The sequence below is a fragment of the Tachyglossus aculeatus genome, chromosome 2 (assembly GCF_015852505.1).
Source record: "Tachyglossus aculeatus isolate mTacAcu1 chromosome 2, mTacAcu1.pri, whole genome shotgun sequence".
NCBI classification, from domain to species: domain Eukaryota; kingdom Metazoa; phylum Chordata; class Mammalia; order Monotremata; family Tachyglossidae; genus Tachyglossus; species Tachyglossus aculeatus.
The window spans coordinates 24,343,971-24,361,116 of NC_052067.1; the positions used below are offsets into that span (position 1 = coordinate 24,343,971).

A 17,146-nucleotide genomic window follows, 5' to 3' on the forward strand; every position below is an offset into this window, starting at 1 on the left:
ATAAATATGATTGATTGATTGACTGATTAACAAAATAAATAGAATAGTAAATATGTACAAGTAAAATAAATGGAATAATAAATCTGCACAAACATATATACAGGCGCTGTGGATTTGGGACGGAGGTACTGTACTAGACCTGCACTAGTACAGAGCACTGTACTAAGCGCTTAGGATAATACAATACAACAGAGTTGGCAGACACATCCCCTGGCCACAATGAGCGCATTGCTTAATAGATACTATCACTACTACTCAAAACATATTTTAATGCCTGTGTCCCACTCTAGACTGTACCCTCCTTGTGGATAGGGACTGCGTCTACTAATTCTGTTGTCTAGAATATTATTGGAGAAGCAGCATGGCTCAGTGGAAAGCGCCCGGGCTTTGGAGTCAGAGATCATGGGTTCAAATCCCGGCTCCACCAATTGTCAGCTGTGTGACGTTGGGCAAGTCACCTCACTTCTCTGGGCCTCAGTTACCTCATCTGTAAAATGGGGTTTGCCCATGGGACAACCTGATCACCTTGTAACCTCCCCAGCACCTAGAACAGTGCTTTGCACATAGTAAGTGCTTAATAATTTGATCTCTTTATCCTCCCACTGTGTTGTTCTCAACGGTCGTGTTGCTCGGTGAATGCCTTATGCCCGCCGGTCTCCTTTAGTGTGGTATTTGTTAAGCCCTTACTATGTGCCGGACACTGTACTAAGCGCTGGGGTAGATGCAAACTAGTCAGTTTGGACCCAGGCCCTGTCCCACCTGGGGCCCACAGTCTGAATCCCCATTGTACAGATGAGGGAACTGAGGCCCAGAGAAACTTCAACACTTCTAGACTGCGAGCCCGTTGTTGGGTAGGGACCGTCTCTATATGTTGCCGACTTGTACTTCCCAAGCGCTTAGTACAGCGCTCTGCACACAGTAAGTGCTCAATAAATACGATTGAATGAACTTCACTTCTCTGGGCCTCAGTTAACTCATCTGTAAAATGGGGATTGAGAGAGTGAGCCCCAACTGAGACAGGGACTGTGTACAGCCCGATTTGCTTGTATCTACTTCTAGACCGTGAGCCCACTGTTGGGTAGGGACCGTCTCTATGTGTTACCAACTTGTACTTCCCAAGCGCTTAGTACAGTGCTCTGCACACAGTAAGTGCTCAATAAATACGATCGATTGATTGATTGATCTACTCCTGCGCTGAATACAGTGCTGGCACATATTAAGTGCTTAACAAATACCATAGTTATTATTATTATTAAAAAGGGGGCATCTAACTCCATAAGTTGAAGGTCAATAGGACTGTTGAGGTAACCATTTCCTAGATGGATAGGAGACCTCAAAAGAAGGCCTATCCAGTTTATGGAGCACTTTCACCAGTATCACCTAAAAGCTATTCTCAGCATTATATCATCATCAATCGTATTTATTGAGCGCTTACTGTGTGCACAGCACTGTACTAAGCACTTGGGAAGTACAAGTTGGCAACATATAGAGACAGTCCCTACCCAACAGTGGGCTCACAGTCTAAAAGGGGGAGACGGAGAACAAAACCAAACATACTAACAAAATAAAATAAATAGAATAGATATGTACAAGTAAAATAGAGTAATAAATATGTACAAACATATATACATATATACAGGTGCTGTGGGGAAGGGAAGGAGGTAAGATGCGAGGGATGGAGAGGGGGACAAGGGGAAGAGGAAGGAAGGAAGGAAACATTAAATGGCAAGAAATGAAGCAGCATGGTCTAGTGGATAGAGCATGGGCCTAGGTGTCAGAAGAACCTGGGTTCTAATCCCAGCTCTGCCACTTAATAATAATAATAATAATAATAATAATAATAATAATATTTATTAAGCACTTACTATGTGCAAAGCACTGTTCTAAGGGCTGGGGAGGTTACAAGGTGATCAGGTATCCCACGTGAGGCTCACAGTCTTAATCCCCATTTTACAGATGAGGTAACTGAGGCACAGAGAAGTGAAGTGACTTGCCCAAAGTCACACAGCTGACAATTGGTGGGGCCGGGGTTTGTCTGCAGTATGACTTTGGGCACGTCACAATTTTGCTGAGCCCAAATTACCTCATCTGTAAATGGGGATTAGGACTGTGAGCCCCACGTGGGACATGGACTGTGTCCAACCTTATTAGCTTGTATCTACCTCAGTGCTTAGAACCATGCCTGGCATTTGATAAGTACAATAAAAAGATACAAATAAAAAGATGATCAATGATGAGGTCCCGGGGCAGGTCAGTTCACCAGTATTAAAGTAATCTCACTGCAACACAGATGAATTTTGGCAGAATGTGTGAGGAGGGTGAACAGACGCTACTTTACATTGACCTAACTGCCTTCAAAAACAAGTCAGGAGGGCAGAATTAATAATAAAAATAATAATAATGGCGGTATTTGTTAAGCGCTTACTAGGTGCAAAGCACTGTTCTAAGCGCTGGGGGGGGATACAAGGTGATCAGGTTGTCCCACTTGGGGCTCCCAGTCTTAATCCCCGTTTTACAGATGAGGTAACTGAGGCACAGAGAAGTTAAGTGGCTTGCCCAAGGTTACACAGCTGACAAGTGGCAGAGCCAGGATTCGAACCCATGACCTCTGACTCCCAAGCCCGCGCTCTTTCCACTGAGCCACGCTGCTTGCCCTGGTTGGAAGATATAGCGAGGCAGACGCTCAAACATTGAGAAATTGCAGTGAAGTGTTGGGAGACTAGAGAAGCAGGGGCCTTCTGACCTGAGTTCTAATCCTGCCTCCGCTTACTTACCTGCTACGTGACCTTGGGCAAATCACTTAACTTCTCTGTGCCTCAGTTACCAGATCTTTAAAATGCGGATTAAGATTTTGAGCCCCAGGTGGGACGGGGGCTGTACCCATCCTGATTACCTTTTACCTACCCCAGCGCTTAGTGCAGTGCCTGACACATACTAAGCACTTAACAAATACCACAATTATCATTACTGTAGGCGACAGAATGGCCCAGCAGACAGAAATTTGGGGAGAGGCTGTTCTCTTCGTGGAAAGGCTTTGCAAAGATGGGGATTCTAAGGGCCAGGTTTGAAAAAGGAAACAGCCTGCCTGCTAGGAAGAAGCCTGGAGGCAGTGGTGGTAGCAGAAGCAGCTTTCTGTGCCCACGGGGATAATCCAGCCTGGTTCTCTCCCATCCCGTATTCCCAAGAGAGAGGCTCTCCACAACCAGCCAGGAGAGGCCTAGCAGTGGCAGCCCAGGCTGTACCCTCCTTCCTCCCCTGCCCTGGCCACGAGGCACAGATCCGGGTTCAACCACACATGCTTTGGTTTCAGAGGAAACCACACATTTAATAATAATAATAGTAATAATAATGATGGTATTTGTTAAGCTCTTACTACGTGCAGAACAATGTTATAAGTGCCGAGGGAATACAAGGTGATCAGGTTGTCCCACGTGGGGCTCACAGTCTTAATCCCCATTTGCCGGATGAGGGAACTGAGGCCCAGAGAAGCTAAGTGACTTGCCCAAAGTCACACAGCTGACAAGTGGCGGAGCTGGGATTTGCTTCTCCCTTGGACAGTCCAGCCCCCAAGGTGACCTGAGTTCCAACGGGGAACTTCAAAATGTCCCACCTTCCCTCTTCCCCGGCGCTTCCCCCCTGCTCAGAAGATGGGACGACCTAGTAATTCAGACAATAGGATGGATCATTCAGTAGCCATTAAAAACTCCAATCTGTCGTACCATCTTGAAGGATTTCCCATGAAGAACGTTTATAGAGCAAAATGTGCCAACCCCATTATTGCACTGTATAGCCCCCTTGAATTATTTGAAAATACCAGGATTCATAATTGGAGGAGGAGAAAAAATGAAAAGGAATGATGCTGCTTTTGAACTCATCTAGAATGCATTATTCATTTAATTCCACTTTTGAACACTAATTATTATGGCATCCCCCCCTACATTTAACCTTGGTCTATAGCCTTTGCCCAGAAGTTCAAAATACTTTACCTTAGGGGTTTTTTTTCATCTGCATGCATCATAAAATCCTCATGAAATACAGGTTATTGTTATCTCCAAATTACAGGTGAGCCACGTGTGGCCCAGAAAGATAAGGTTTTGAATGATGGGACCAGGATTTGAAGATTACTTCTTAAACGAGTGATAAAAAGAGCTAGATTCATTAAAACTAGTGCAGGAAAGGGAAGACTCAAGAGTATCTAAGAAAAGCACTCAAACTTCAAAAAAGCTCCAAAAGTACAACATGAGAACTGCTAAAAACAAATAACGGCATAAATGTTGTTCTTACCATTTTGACCACAGCAAGCAGTTTCATAGGGAGAAAGGCGACAGACACTTTTGTATGATAAAAAAATGGTTTTTGCTTGCAGTGAACCAAACTTGGAACAGATTGGTAACAATTTAACAACTTTCCTTGATTGACCTTATCAAGTATTTATTCTGCCACAGAATCTACTTCCCTGCTCCCATCGCTTCATTTTTACACAAATGCCCTTTAAATAAACAGTGTTTACTGACATGTTCAGAAGCAGCATGACCTAGTGGATAGAGCATGGGTCAGAAGGGGCTGGGTTCTAGTCCTGGCTCTGCCACTTGTCTGCTGTGTGACCTTGGGCAAGTTACTTAACTTCTCTGGGCCCCAGTTATCTCATCTGTAAAATGGGGATTAAGACTATGAGCCCCAAATAGGACAGCAACTGGGTCCAACTTGATTAGCTTGTATCTACCCCAGAGCTTAGAACAGTGCCCGGCACATAGTAAGCACTTAACAGATACCATTAAAAAATGTTTTATCTTTATCATGCCTATTTTTTCATGAGTGACTTCTTTAGCAAGTATCCTAAGAACCATAAAAATGCCCTGTATAGTTCCATAAATTCTTGCCTATTGGTGCAGGGGGCTGAAAGCAAAACACTCAAGTAGAATCAGAACCTGGAATATAAAATCCAAAATACTTGTGTTCTTTTCTTCCTACTTCAATAATTTCACCTTAGCTGAGAGTGATTGAATAATCATCCTTAAATACAAGTGAGCATTTGATTATAATTAATAGGGGTAATGTTCATGTTTAGTCAACACTATTACCACTATTTTTCTTGTAAGATCACAGTTGTATTGAATAAAGAATAATTATTGGTATTTTGATTTGAAGCACCCAAATTGAGGCCTCTAGAAGAGGACTAGGATTTAATAGACATAGTCACGTTCATTATGTAGCTCCTAGCATAATTTATTAGAATCAGATGATTTATGCTGACCATGTGGGATGGTCCTGGATTTTTAATATTTCTGGGGCAGCTTTAGAATATCTACAAAGGCCTCCAGATTGGATATGGCCTGGCCGTTGGATTGGTTAGCTACTTTGCACTCAACCCCAGAGGATTTGGACTATTAGATTCTTTCCAGACCCTTCCTGCTCCAGATCTATGGCTCCTTTAAATCTCTGCCGTTTACCTTTATATAGGAGAAAGTACAACACAACTTATAAATCCATGGTTACTCACTTCCCTTTCTAGGATCCAGGAACATTATCATTCTGTTATGCTGATAACAGAAACGAAGATTCAGGGTATGTCTGAAAGGAATGTCTGACTGGTTCTTCTGGTTGCCAGAAGGTGCTCATTGTGGGCAAGGACTGTCACTGTTTATTGTTGTATTGTACTTTTCCAAGTGTTTAGTACAGTGCTTTGCACACAGCAAGTCCTTAATAAACAATATGATTGAATGAATGAATGAGAAGTTTCAACCATTCAATCAATTAATCCTATTTATTGAGCTCTTACTCTGGGCAGAGCACTGCACTAAATGCTTGGGAGAGTATGAAGTAACAGGATTAATAGACATGTTTCCCTGCCCACAGTGAGCTTATCGCCTAGAAGGATATCACCACAGTGTGATCTAGACTGTGAGCCCACTGTTGGGTAGGGACTGTCTCTATATGTTGCCAATTTGTACTTCCCAAGCGCTTAGTACAGTGCTCTGCACACAGTAAGCACTCAATAAATATGATTGATTGATTGATCTGTTCACAGATGAAAGAAGAAATTTCAAACACAAAGGGAATATTTGCTCCCACTTACGTACTACTCCCCCATTTTTTTATTTTCATTTTTATAATTTAAAGCATTCTCATGAAAATGCATCTTCCCATTTCTCAAGGAGAGTATTGGGTCCATTAGATAATCTTGTTAGGAGATGGACATACGGCTAAAGATGGGAGAGGGAAACTTCTGGCAGTGTCGGCTGCTTCTACCACACATTTACACCCATATTATCAATCACTCGTTTTTATTGAGTGCTTACAGTGAGTGTACAGAGCACTGTACTAAGTGCATGGGAGTAGGTAGACATGTTCCCTGCCCACATGGGGCATACAGTCTAGAGAAGGAACTTATGACACTTTCATTTACTGAGCATCTTTCCCCAGCAAGTTACATTAAGGGGGATTTGCCTGATCCAGAAACTTTACCCAAACAAATTACCCAATACCATCTTACACTGCCATTTTAAAGAACTGAAACTATCACTAATGAATCTCAGAAAACATGAGAGGAAAACAATGAGTAAGCAGATTGCCTCCCTAAGAAAATAATGAAAGTTACAGAAAGAGTTTTTTGGTATATTCCTATGGATAATGGTTCTATATGAACTCATTATGGGCAAGGGATGTGTCTGCTAATTCTGCTGTACTCTCCCAAGTGCTTAGCATAGTGTTTTGCACAGATTAATTGCTCAATAAATAATATTGATTGCTTTGTATAGCTGTACACATCTACTGGCACAGATCCAATATACTAGGGTGCTAGGCATCATTAACCTTATTAATGGTTTTGAGACCCCGCATTCCAATATTCTTGAGAGTTGAAATAGACACATACTGAATTGATAAGGCCATTTGTACAGATCAATATTTGGAATTATTTCAACGCATCTATATGATTACTGCAATAATTACTAGCCCCTGAAAATTCACCTGAATTGTCATTCAACTGGTACATTAGGTCCTGTCTTTTTTGCATTAGAATAGCACTGAGCTATTTCTTTATATGGGAAATGAGAGGGCAATTGCCTTGGTTGACCAGATTTCATTCCATAATTTATAACTGTGGTATTTGTTAAGAACTTACTAGATGTCAAGAACACTGCTAAGTAATGGGGTAGAATCGAAATAATCAAGTTGGCCACAGTCCCTGTCCCACTTTGACAGTAGGAGGAAGAACAGCTAATTAATTCTCATTTTACAGTTGAAGAAAATGAGGAACAGAGAAGTTAAGGTCACACAACAGGAAAGTGATAGACCCAAAATTAGAACCCAGGGCCATGCTCATTCCACTAGGCCATGCATATTAACAAAATGAAATAAATAGAATAGTAAATATGTAAGCGCTCAATAGATACAATTGAATGAATGAATATTATTATTATTATCTCCTAGCAAGACTTCTAGACTATGAGCCCGTTGTTGGGTAGGGACTGTCTATGTTGCCAACTTGTACTTCCCAAGCGCTTAGTATAGTGCTCTGCACACAGTAAGCGCTCAATAAATATGATTGAATGAATGAATGTTGCCAACCTGTACTTCCCAAGTGCTTAGTACAGTGCTCTGCACATAGTAAACGCTCAATAAATATGATTGAATGAATGAATGAAAAGTGCTCTTCAGCTTTCGTTATTGGCTAAATCAATATTACTAGCAGTGAACTATACTTTAATCAACAAAATTAACACTCAGCAAAACACACTATAATGTTTTCCCATTAGCTGTCTATCTCCATGTTTCAGTTGTGCTGTGGGACTTCAGAGAGCAGGAAATCAGAAAGCAGTGTGATCTTACGGAAAGAGCACCGGGCTGGGAGTCAAAAGATGCGGGTTCTTTCCACCACTTGCCTGTTGTTGACCTTGGACATCAGTTTCCTCATCTGTAAAATGGATATTAAATACCTGTTCTCCCTGCCTCTTATACTGTGTGGGACAGGGGCTAGGTTCAGCATTCTTATAAGGCTCATAGTAAGCACTTAACAAATAACACAATTTACTAATTAATCATATTTATTGAGCACTTACTATGGGCAGTGCACTGACTAAGTGCTTGGGGCAGTACAATATAACAAAGTTGTTAGACACATTCCTTGTCCACAATGAGCTTACAATCGAGATATTATTATTATTATCATCATCATCATCAGGACAATTAGAATACTACCAGTGAGCCATAACTCTGACTGATGCATTAATGACAACTTTACAAGTCCTTTAATCTTAATGGAGATGCAAGCCACACATCCTCTAAAAATTGGAGATTTCCCAATCTAAGGATATAAGTTGACTGAAGTATGCTATTTTGACCTTTGCTTTGTCCCTTGGAATAAGTTCAATGAACAATCCCGACCCTTGTTATCAAGACCTAATTAAGTAAGCAATCAGATACCTAAGGGAAATAAGCCACATATGGGTCACGTCGTTCATTTTTTTTTTAACAGAAAACGAATTCTTTATTGTACAGTTTAGTAATAGACCAACCAGAGATATTATTAGTGTAGTAGTACTAATTCTTCAGCCTGGCCTACTCACCTCACCCGTCTTGTACCACCCCAGTCTTCCCACAACTCTTCCACCATCATCAACCCCTGCGTCAATGCTTCCACCCTCTACCCACTGATGGGACCGTTAAAATAACTCTATAAGATAGAGTTGATATGAACCTCATACTTTGATTGGACCACGTATGTTCCGGTACTATCGTACGATCAAGCAAATCATATCAGAACTATTTGTTTGGCTCTTCCCTTCTCCTAGATCTTAAATGCTTCTTATCAGCAGGGGCACTGATTTGCATATTAAAACTAAAAAGTTAGGACTGAAATTGGGTCACTTTCCACAAAGTTCTCCATCTCCTTGTGTAAATGCATGTACTCAAATAGGGGGCCGCGAATGTCACTGTTCAGAGACCCTTTGATAATGGCAGTCTTTCAAGTCTGTGTGTGGAGATCCCTTAGGTAGTAGAAAACTTACCCTTTGCTTTGCGAGAGGTTTGAAAATGGAACACTTAGGGACTGCTATAGCAGAGCTGAGCCATTCATTATGGGACAAAAAAATGTCTGGGGTTAGGAAACCAAGCAACTAATGATCCTTTTTTCCCCCTGAATACATGGAGATCAATATGTAGGACATGTAACATTTATGGAGAGCTGCGCTTTTTCTTTCCCTCTGGGGGAAAAAAGCACTTCAACGTCTCCTTCTGCTGATGGCTGGAACACTAAAATGATTGACGCTGGTCTGTCTCTCTCAATTCCCTGCCGTTCTCGATTGCCTCAATCCCTGCCTTATAACGGTTACCCTGAAGTTTGATCTCTCGTGACTTCCTGTTTCATCTATAGCTGAACTTATAAAGTTTAGCTTCTGGTAAGGATATTAAACTTCATTTATCTAGGGAGCCAGAGACTGGGGAGAACATTATATTCAAAAGTGAACAGATCAGACACACCTCTGGGAGGGTATAACAAGCATTAATGGCCCATGATGTATTCATTAAAAAATGACTCCTCTGAATAGATGGGGAGCTGGGGGAAAGTAACCAGGTTCCATAGTCTAAACTTGGCCAAGTTCTGGATCAATTCGGTTAACCTGTCAGAAATTCAACTGAAAAGACAGAACCAATCAAATTTAACCCTGAAGACACCAACTAAACTTTTCTAATACATAGCAGAACAATGCTGGAAAAGGTGAGGTAAAGCTCCCTCCCTTAATATTCCCAGGCCCTCTGTTTTTGGACTTTAATTTAGTGAGAGGTCAAAGCAGTATAAGGAGTCGATTTTCCTCACGCCAATTACTTGGATGGTGGGAGTATAATTTGGAGACTGTAATTGGTATTCTCATAGTATACGGTCAAACTTGATTGGCTTTACCTCCCATGCAGAAGGACAAGTAATTGCCCAGAGAATCGAAACTAAGATGGTAAGCTTAGCCAAATGACTTCTACATATGGCCTGTTTTTTTTTTTTTAATCCGAGAAATTTAAATTGAGGAGAGGCTCAATTTATATTTCTCTGATAGAATGATGAGAAGGTCAAAGTCTGGACACATAGAGTGATTTGTTCTCAACTTGTTTAGGGTGGGTATAAGTAGAACTCTGTTAGGAGAGGACGATTCATTTACCTTCTAATTATAAAAACAGCTACATGACTGCACTTTGGCTTCATAACTGTGACCACTGCTTAGCTTGCTCCTGAAGATCTGTTTGGAAAACCTTCCCTGCTTTAGATCATTACATTCTCAGGAACAACATATGTAGTTTTACAAAAACATAACCTTCTCAAATCAATCATGATTCTAAATCGTCACTCATCGGAAAATTTCCATCCCGAAGATTCTGGCTTAGAGATGGCGTGGGAGGCGACAGGAAGAGGTCAGTCCAATAATAATTGGTTCTAATTAGTATATCTGCCAGCAATGACACTTTTCCTGATGCTCAGTGACACTTACAATGGCTGGGAAATTAGTTCTTCCCTTGAAAATATCAAATAAATAGCTTCTGATGTGATTTTGAATCTTAATGGCGTTCCCTTCTTCAGGATAAATGTGGGACCACAGCCTGGAGTTATTAGACCTAAGATTTGAAGCAGTTACCGAAAGCAAGTCACCAAAACAAGGAAAAAAACCCAACACATCAAGTTGTCTTTTTTTTAATCTGCCTGTAACACATACGCTCACTGAACATATACGGACACTGCCCCAATTATACTCATCAGATCCATATTCTGTCCTCTGTCTGATTTTGTTCACTCCCAAATCTGATACCTAATGAGGAGGTGTCTTGATTTCGCCTTTGCCCCTCTATATATTACATGCTTCTATTTGGTTTCCAAAGCAATGGGCAATCAACGGAACGTTTAAGGACCAGAGACGATCGATAGCACTTATTTAATTCTATTATGGTGGGTGGAAACTTCAGTGGCATAAGGTTAAATCTCTTAAGAGTTTGATAATTGGGTCTAATTATTTTTCCCCATATGCTCCCACAAGGTAGGTCTTAAGAATGACTGAAAAACTCCAATACCAAGCCCTTGCTATTCACAATGTTTCCATTGGGTGTAGCTATGATATTAGATTGGTTTATATTGCAGCCCGTGTATACAGGAAGGATGTCCAGACGATTAAGTACTCTAAGTGGGTTTCTTTGTCTCCAGTGTTAACAGGCATGACTCAGTTGCACATTATCCGGAAGAAACACGTTCGGCTCAGTTAGGTCGGAAAATATTTGAATACAGGCCTCTCCAACCCAGAAACCTGTACAATGGAGTCACATACCGAAACCTGAAGCAAACATGGTAGTTCCCGTTAAATAGAATTCACACATCCCTCGGTTTTATGATGAGACTTTCTATTTCTACAGACGTCTCTGCCTTACCATACCACGTTGACTTTCACATAAATAAGCATTTAGCAGACAGAGTTAAAACAAACACAAGGTAAATTACCCTAATTAGGCAACTGTTCCACCAGTCCCTGGACCTGAATGAAGAAAATCCTGTCATTTGCTTAATCTGGCCGTCCATATTGAGGACCAAGTTCTTCTCAGATGTCTATGCACTGGGATGCTTGACAGCACATGGACAAGAAATGCTAACTCTTTCCTTAACATCACCATATGTCCCCAGTTTGATCATACTGCACATGGTCCCCAAGGGCGTACTTCTAAAAGGGATTTAACACAATTTAACTGCAGCTTTTGTACGTGTCATTTTGCCTACTAACAAGGGGTTGGGTATGTGGGGTTTCCCCACCTACTTAAATACGCAAGGAGGGCTTTTTGCTTCTTGGAATCATTCTAGTGTTGATAATTTATACACTTGAAATCCACAAAATACTAATATTGAAACAAACACTGAAGTTTATACTTTATATTGAGTTTAACCTCAATCGATTCCCAGGAGTCAAAATTGCCCCTTGCCCAGATTATTTCTCTGAAGATCAAACTGTGCAAAGCAGATGAAAACAATGCCTCTGGAGCTGAGGGTCAGCTTGCAGGCAACTAAAAATGCCACATACCGCACTGCTACCTCATGCTCGTAACGATTTTGAGAATCTCTAAAAGGACAAAGGAACAAATCAACCAACCGTTTGGGCGGCAGATTCTCTCACCTTCCATACCTTACAATTCCTCTTAGCTTACCCCCTCATCAAAATAAAAACTGCACTAGCAGGGTTAATGAAATGGAAACCACACCGCTAATTGCAAAGACCCCTGAGAGTCCACAACTGTGAGGCTGTTGAGACAAGACAGTCCTATGGACTGCTCACACACCTGTCGTATAAACTGGATTTTTAATAAGCCAACACCCAAACTCTCAACTAATACACAACTGAAGGTACACAATAATCAATTAAGCAGAAAAAATATTCTTTCTATGGAAGTTCTTTACACTCCCTTGGCTGTTGCCTTACTACTGTCTCCTACCCCAGGTCACCTCAAAAGAAGGGTCAAACGAAAGCAGGGGTAGTATAGCAAATGCATATGAAAAAGCATGAGAAAATCAGATGGCCGCACAACCACCATCCAGGGCCTTTCCAAGCTAGCATTTTCCCATAACCACCATACCTCTGGAAAGTCACTTTCTGTGATGACATGACACCACTCACCTGGAACGCCTGGTGGTGTTTTCAGATATTTTCCATTAAAATGCTGAATTACTACTTCACATTTTTCTGTAGACTCCATCCTGCAAAGGAGGAAAAGAGACAGAAGGATTTATCTCTCAAGTAGATGAACAGATGGAAAAGGGAAAATACATGCCCCAGAGTGGGGGAAAAAAAAGAGAAGACCTCACATGATTATTCCCTAACCACGCACTTCATCGTCATATATCTGTTAGGGGTCATAGATTTTTATGTATTCATTATGATCACGTACAGAGGTTGTTAAGGCATATTCAAGGGCAAGGACCTGTTCTTGCCCTGTCCTATGCAGAATAGAAGAATAAATAAATAAGGACTGGTTCCTGCCCTCAAGTCACTTAGAAGACAAAGGAAGCAAGCAAGAAACACAGAATTATAGTACTGTGAAAACAAAAAAAAATCAACCATTAATCAGGAAATATCCAAATGGGAGGAAATTGCCCTCTCCCATCCTGACCCCAAGTTTCCCCAGGCCAGAATATGATGCTCATTGCTACCAGTGAATAGTATTCATTAAGCAGCAGGTTGAACTAGGTTCCAAATAAGCACTGTTTAAAGCAGGTTAAAACTGACATAAATCCTTGCCCTATGAGAGTACAATATAACAGAGTTGGTAGGCACGTTCCCTGCCCACAATGAGTTTGCAGCCTAGAGGGGGATACAGAGATTAATGTAAATAAATAAATTACAGATACAAACATGAGGGCCGTGGGGCTGAAGGAGGGATGAACAAAGGGTATAAATCCAAGTGAAAGGGTGACATGGGGGAGTTGGAGAAGAGGAAATGAGGGTTTAGTCAGGGAAGGGATCTTGGAGGAGATCAGCTTTTAGTAAGGCTTTGAAGGTGGGGAGAGGGCTCATCTGTCAAATATGAAGAGGGAGGGCGTTCATGGCCAGAGGGAGGATATGGGCAAGAGATCAGCAGCAAGATAGATGACATCGAGGGACAGCAAGTAGGATGGCATTAGAGGAGTGAAATGTCTGGACTGGGTTGTAGCAGGCAATCAGGGAGGTCGGGTAGCAGAAAGCAAGATGATTGAATGATTTAAAGTACATGGTAAGGCATTTCTGTTTGACGCAGAGGTGGATGGGCAACCATTGGAGGTTCCTGAGGAATGGGGAAACATGGACTGAATGGTTTTGTAGAAAAATGATCCAGGTTGAAGAGCAAAGTATGGACTGGAGTGAGGAGAGACAGGAGGCAGAGGTCTAAAAAAGCAGTACAATTACACTTCTATGAAAAAGAAAATCAAACGTTTTCACACTTCTAATCTCCACGTCCTACAGACATTTTGAATATCAGCCGGAAGGAATTTGGTGACATCAATAAAATTAGACAGATAAGATGACTAACACTCTTCTTACATACTGAGGAACAGCTGGGGAGAATTTTGGTGTTCAAGGAATGGCCTAAGTTTCCTTTCCAATGGTGACTGTCTCAGGTAAGGAGAATTTACAGCATTTTTCAAGGTAAAAATCTGCCATACTTAAAAACAGAAATCTGTTCTTAACCTGATCTGTTCCCACAAGAAATGCCATCCATTGTCTCTTAGGGAAAATAACCTTCGCTAGCAGAGACATGAATGGGAGAGGGAATGTAAGCACTTAATTACTACAGATGTTACTTTACAGAATTTTTATTCCAGGAGAGTTACAGATTGAAAAGACTATACCCTAGTGTTCTCTCCTCTGTTTGATCCCTCTCCGGGTGATCATCTAGATAAGCAGCAGTTTAAGATCGAACGTCTGCTTGAGCCTCGCAAATCAAATTCCCTCACCATCCTGAACTGACCCAGAATTCTTACTGGAGACGTCTTATTAGGTGAAGGGTGTGTGTGCCAGGGACGGAGACATCATCTGCACTGTCTCAAACAAGGTCTGAATATTCACGCTCTCAAAGGCGGCACACGTGCAGGGTTTTAGGAGGAAGAAACCAATCAGGATAATAAGGTGGTGACCGTGCAAAGGGTACAGACTCTTTTGTTTGGGGTTGAACGGGTCATGTAGATCCTTCTGGGTTCTACTATGCTCATGTTTTGGCAACACTATTTTCACTGCCAAGTCTAGTGGGCTGAGGCTGTTTCCGTGAAACAAAGGCAGCAGCTTAGATTGTTCACTTTGGCTTCATTCAGATTTAACTAAGCGGATGTCTGCAGCGAGCCTTTAGAGACTCTTGTCTCTGAAAGAATAAATGCAATAAAAGTCTGTTTTCTGTAGCTGCGGGCATTTACTGTCAAACCATGTTACGTTGCACCACACAGCAGTGACAATTTCATTTTAATACATGGGGCACATTTTAACAAGCCAAAGCAGTCCCAACAACGCCTGCAATATAGAAACTGCCAGCCGAAAGAGCCTCAGCGCACTTCATGCGTTTTATGTGGGAAGAGAATAAAAGTGAAACCCACAGAGCTCTGGGAGAAGGGGGACTTCATTTGAATAGCTGTCTCGGAAAGAATGTGCCCATTTTATTCTCAAGTTTCACAATTAACAGCTCTCAAATGCCAGCACTAGCTATCTGTAATCTGGCACACGCTTCACTTGAAACCGACACTAGCATTATCAACTCAGTCTGAAAAGGCAGCATAATAGACAAAGCAGCCTTTACATGTTCCTTTCAGATGGGCCCTTGAATAACTACAACTGCACCTATTCTTCATCTGTAGTACCTGAATCCCCACGAGTCCCCAGGACAGCTCAGTGTGACACAGTTTGACAAGCCGACCATTCCTCCAACAATACTTTAATTAGGCTCCTCCAAGCCTCTCATCGTGCTGCAATATTTCAGAGCTTTCTGCGGGGTCTAATGCTGCAATGAAAGTAAATATGAAAACCCTCTCATTACAGTGTGGCTTAACTTAATACTTGGTAACTGTTCCTCTGCCACTCCAAACACACGGCGGAGTGGATTACTGTTGAGTCTTTCTTATAAGCTGGGCTGAAAAAGGGAACCAGGTTCACAGCCAACTCAATTCCCACAGGTGAGTTACCTCAGATGAGGCCCTGATCCAACATTATTAGAATACATTAGGTCTGACTCACAAACCCACGCAGGCAAAAAGTAATCGAGCTGTACCACTTAAAATCGACTTTGGACATTCCAATAGCAAACCTTTAATGACTCTGGCCAAATGACAACAGGCCCTGTGAATATTATATAACTAAAATATGCCTATCCCCTCAACTATTTCCAAAAGACACAAGAGACCACTGGTGTGAAAGGTTTGATATTAGAAAACCCAGGTATTTTTGTTTCAGTAAGATTCAGTAAGGTTCTAATCCCAGCTCTGCCACTTGTCTGCTCTGTGACCTTGACCAAATCACTTCAATTCTCTCTGCCTCAGTTACCTCATCTGTAAAATGGGGATTAAGACTATGAGCCTCATATTGGACAGGGACTGTGTCTAACCTGATTCATTTTTAATGATAATAAGGATATTTGTTAAGCGCTTACTATGTGCCAAGCACTGTTCTGAGCCCTGGGGTAGATATAAAGTAATCTACACCAGTGCTTAGAACTGTGCCTGACACATAGTAACTGCTTAACAAATACCATTTGAAAAAATTCAGTTGGTGGGTCAATTTTACCTTAGAAAAATTGTAGGGCAATTTATATTTTTATTTCTAAAATTGTAAATTATATTATAATTGATATATGATTTTTTAAAACAAATACATGTGCCCTTTTGATATTTACTAAATACATTTACAATTCTGTTTCTTAATCTTCAACAAGTCTGAAATACAGGGTACACCAAAAACACAAAGTGAAGCAGTTTCGGTGAAAGAATCATCCACTTACATTATTCTAAGAAGATTTTCGGTCAGTTGACCTCAACAGGTTGCAAGTAAACAGACGGCAAGTAGCAATTTACCAAGTCTATATATCAATACTGCTTTACATTTTATTACAGATTTAGTTTTCTGCAGCCTTATTGTTGTGTAATATACCAGCCCATGTCTGCGAGTTCCTATTACAACAATAGATTTTATTCAGTGAGAAAGACCTTTATGCTGTTAATTAATTATGCTACCTCAGCAGTTCACTGTTCAGTAATTTACTAACAGGCAAGGAAGTAGAACACTGAATCAGTGTGGCCAAAAAGTCCTCTGGGAGTCAAGCACAATGGCACCTAGGGAAATCAAACCTGATAGTCTTCAGAATGTCTGGAACTAATGTCTATATACAGACAGCTCTCCCATAACACATGTTTCACTGCTTGTTTTGGCTAGAATGTGAATGCAAAATTAGGTATGTTCTTTCCAGTAACACTCGTTTTTCTGAATAGAACATGATGCAATGTCAGAAGAAATGACTGTGGTATCTGTTAGTGTTCTCAATACACAGATACAAAAATGTGAGCTTTCTTTAATGTGGTTTTCTTCAAGAATACAACCCAGTCTCTATCAGACAACTGTCTGCATGTGCAAGACTATGACCTGCCAAAGCCGTCTATCTGATTTCTTAAAAAATC

General features: G+C 41.2%; 1 protein-coding gene across 8 annotated transcripts in view; it reads right to left on the reverse strand.

Moving 5' to 3' along the window:
* The window catches only part of RBMS3 (RNA binding motif single stranded interacting protein 3), a 1,223,284-nt gene that overhangs the window by 209,132 nt on the left and 997,006 nt on the right, over window positions 1–17,146 (reverse strand). For all 8 annotated transcript variants that reach the window (XM_038740837.1, XM_038740835.1, XM_038740836.1 and 5 more), the window contains one exon: window positions 12,636–12,715. In XM_038740837.1, coding sequence (XP_038596765.1) covers window positions 12,636–12,715 — 80 coding nt within the window. The remainder of the gene's footprint in view (window positions 1–12,635; window positions 12,716–17,146) is intronic.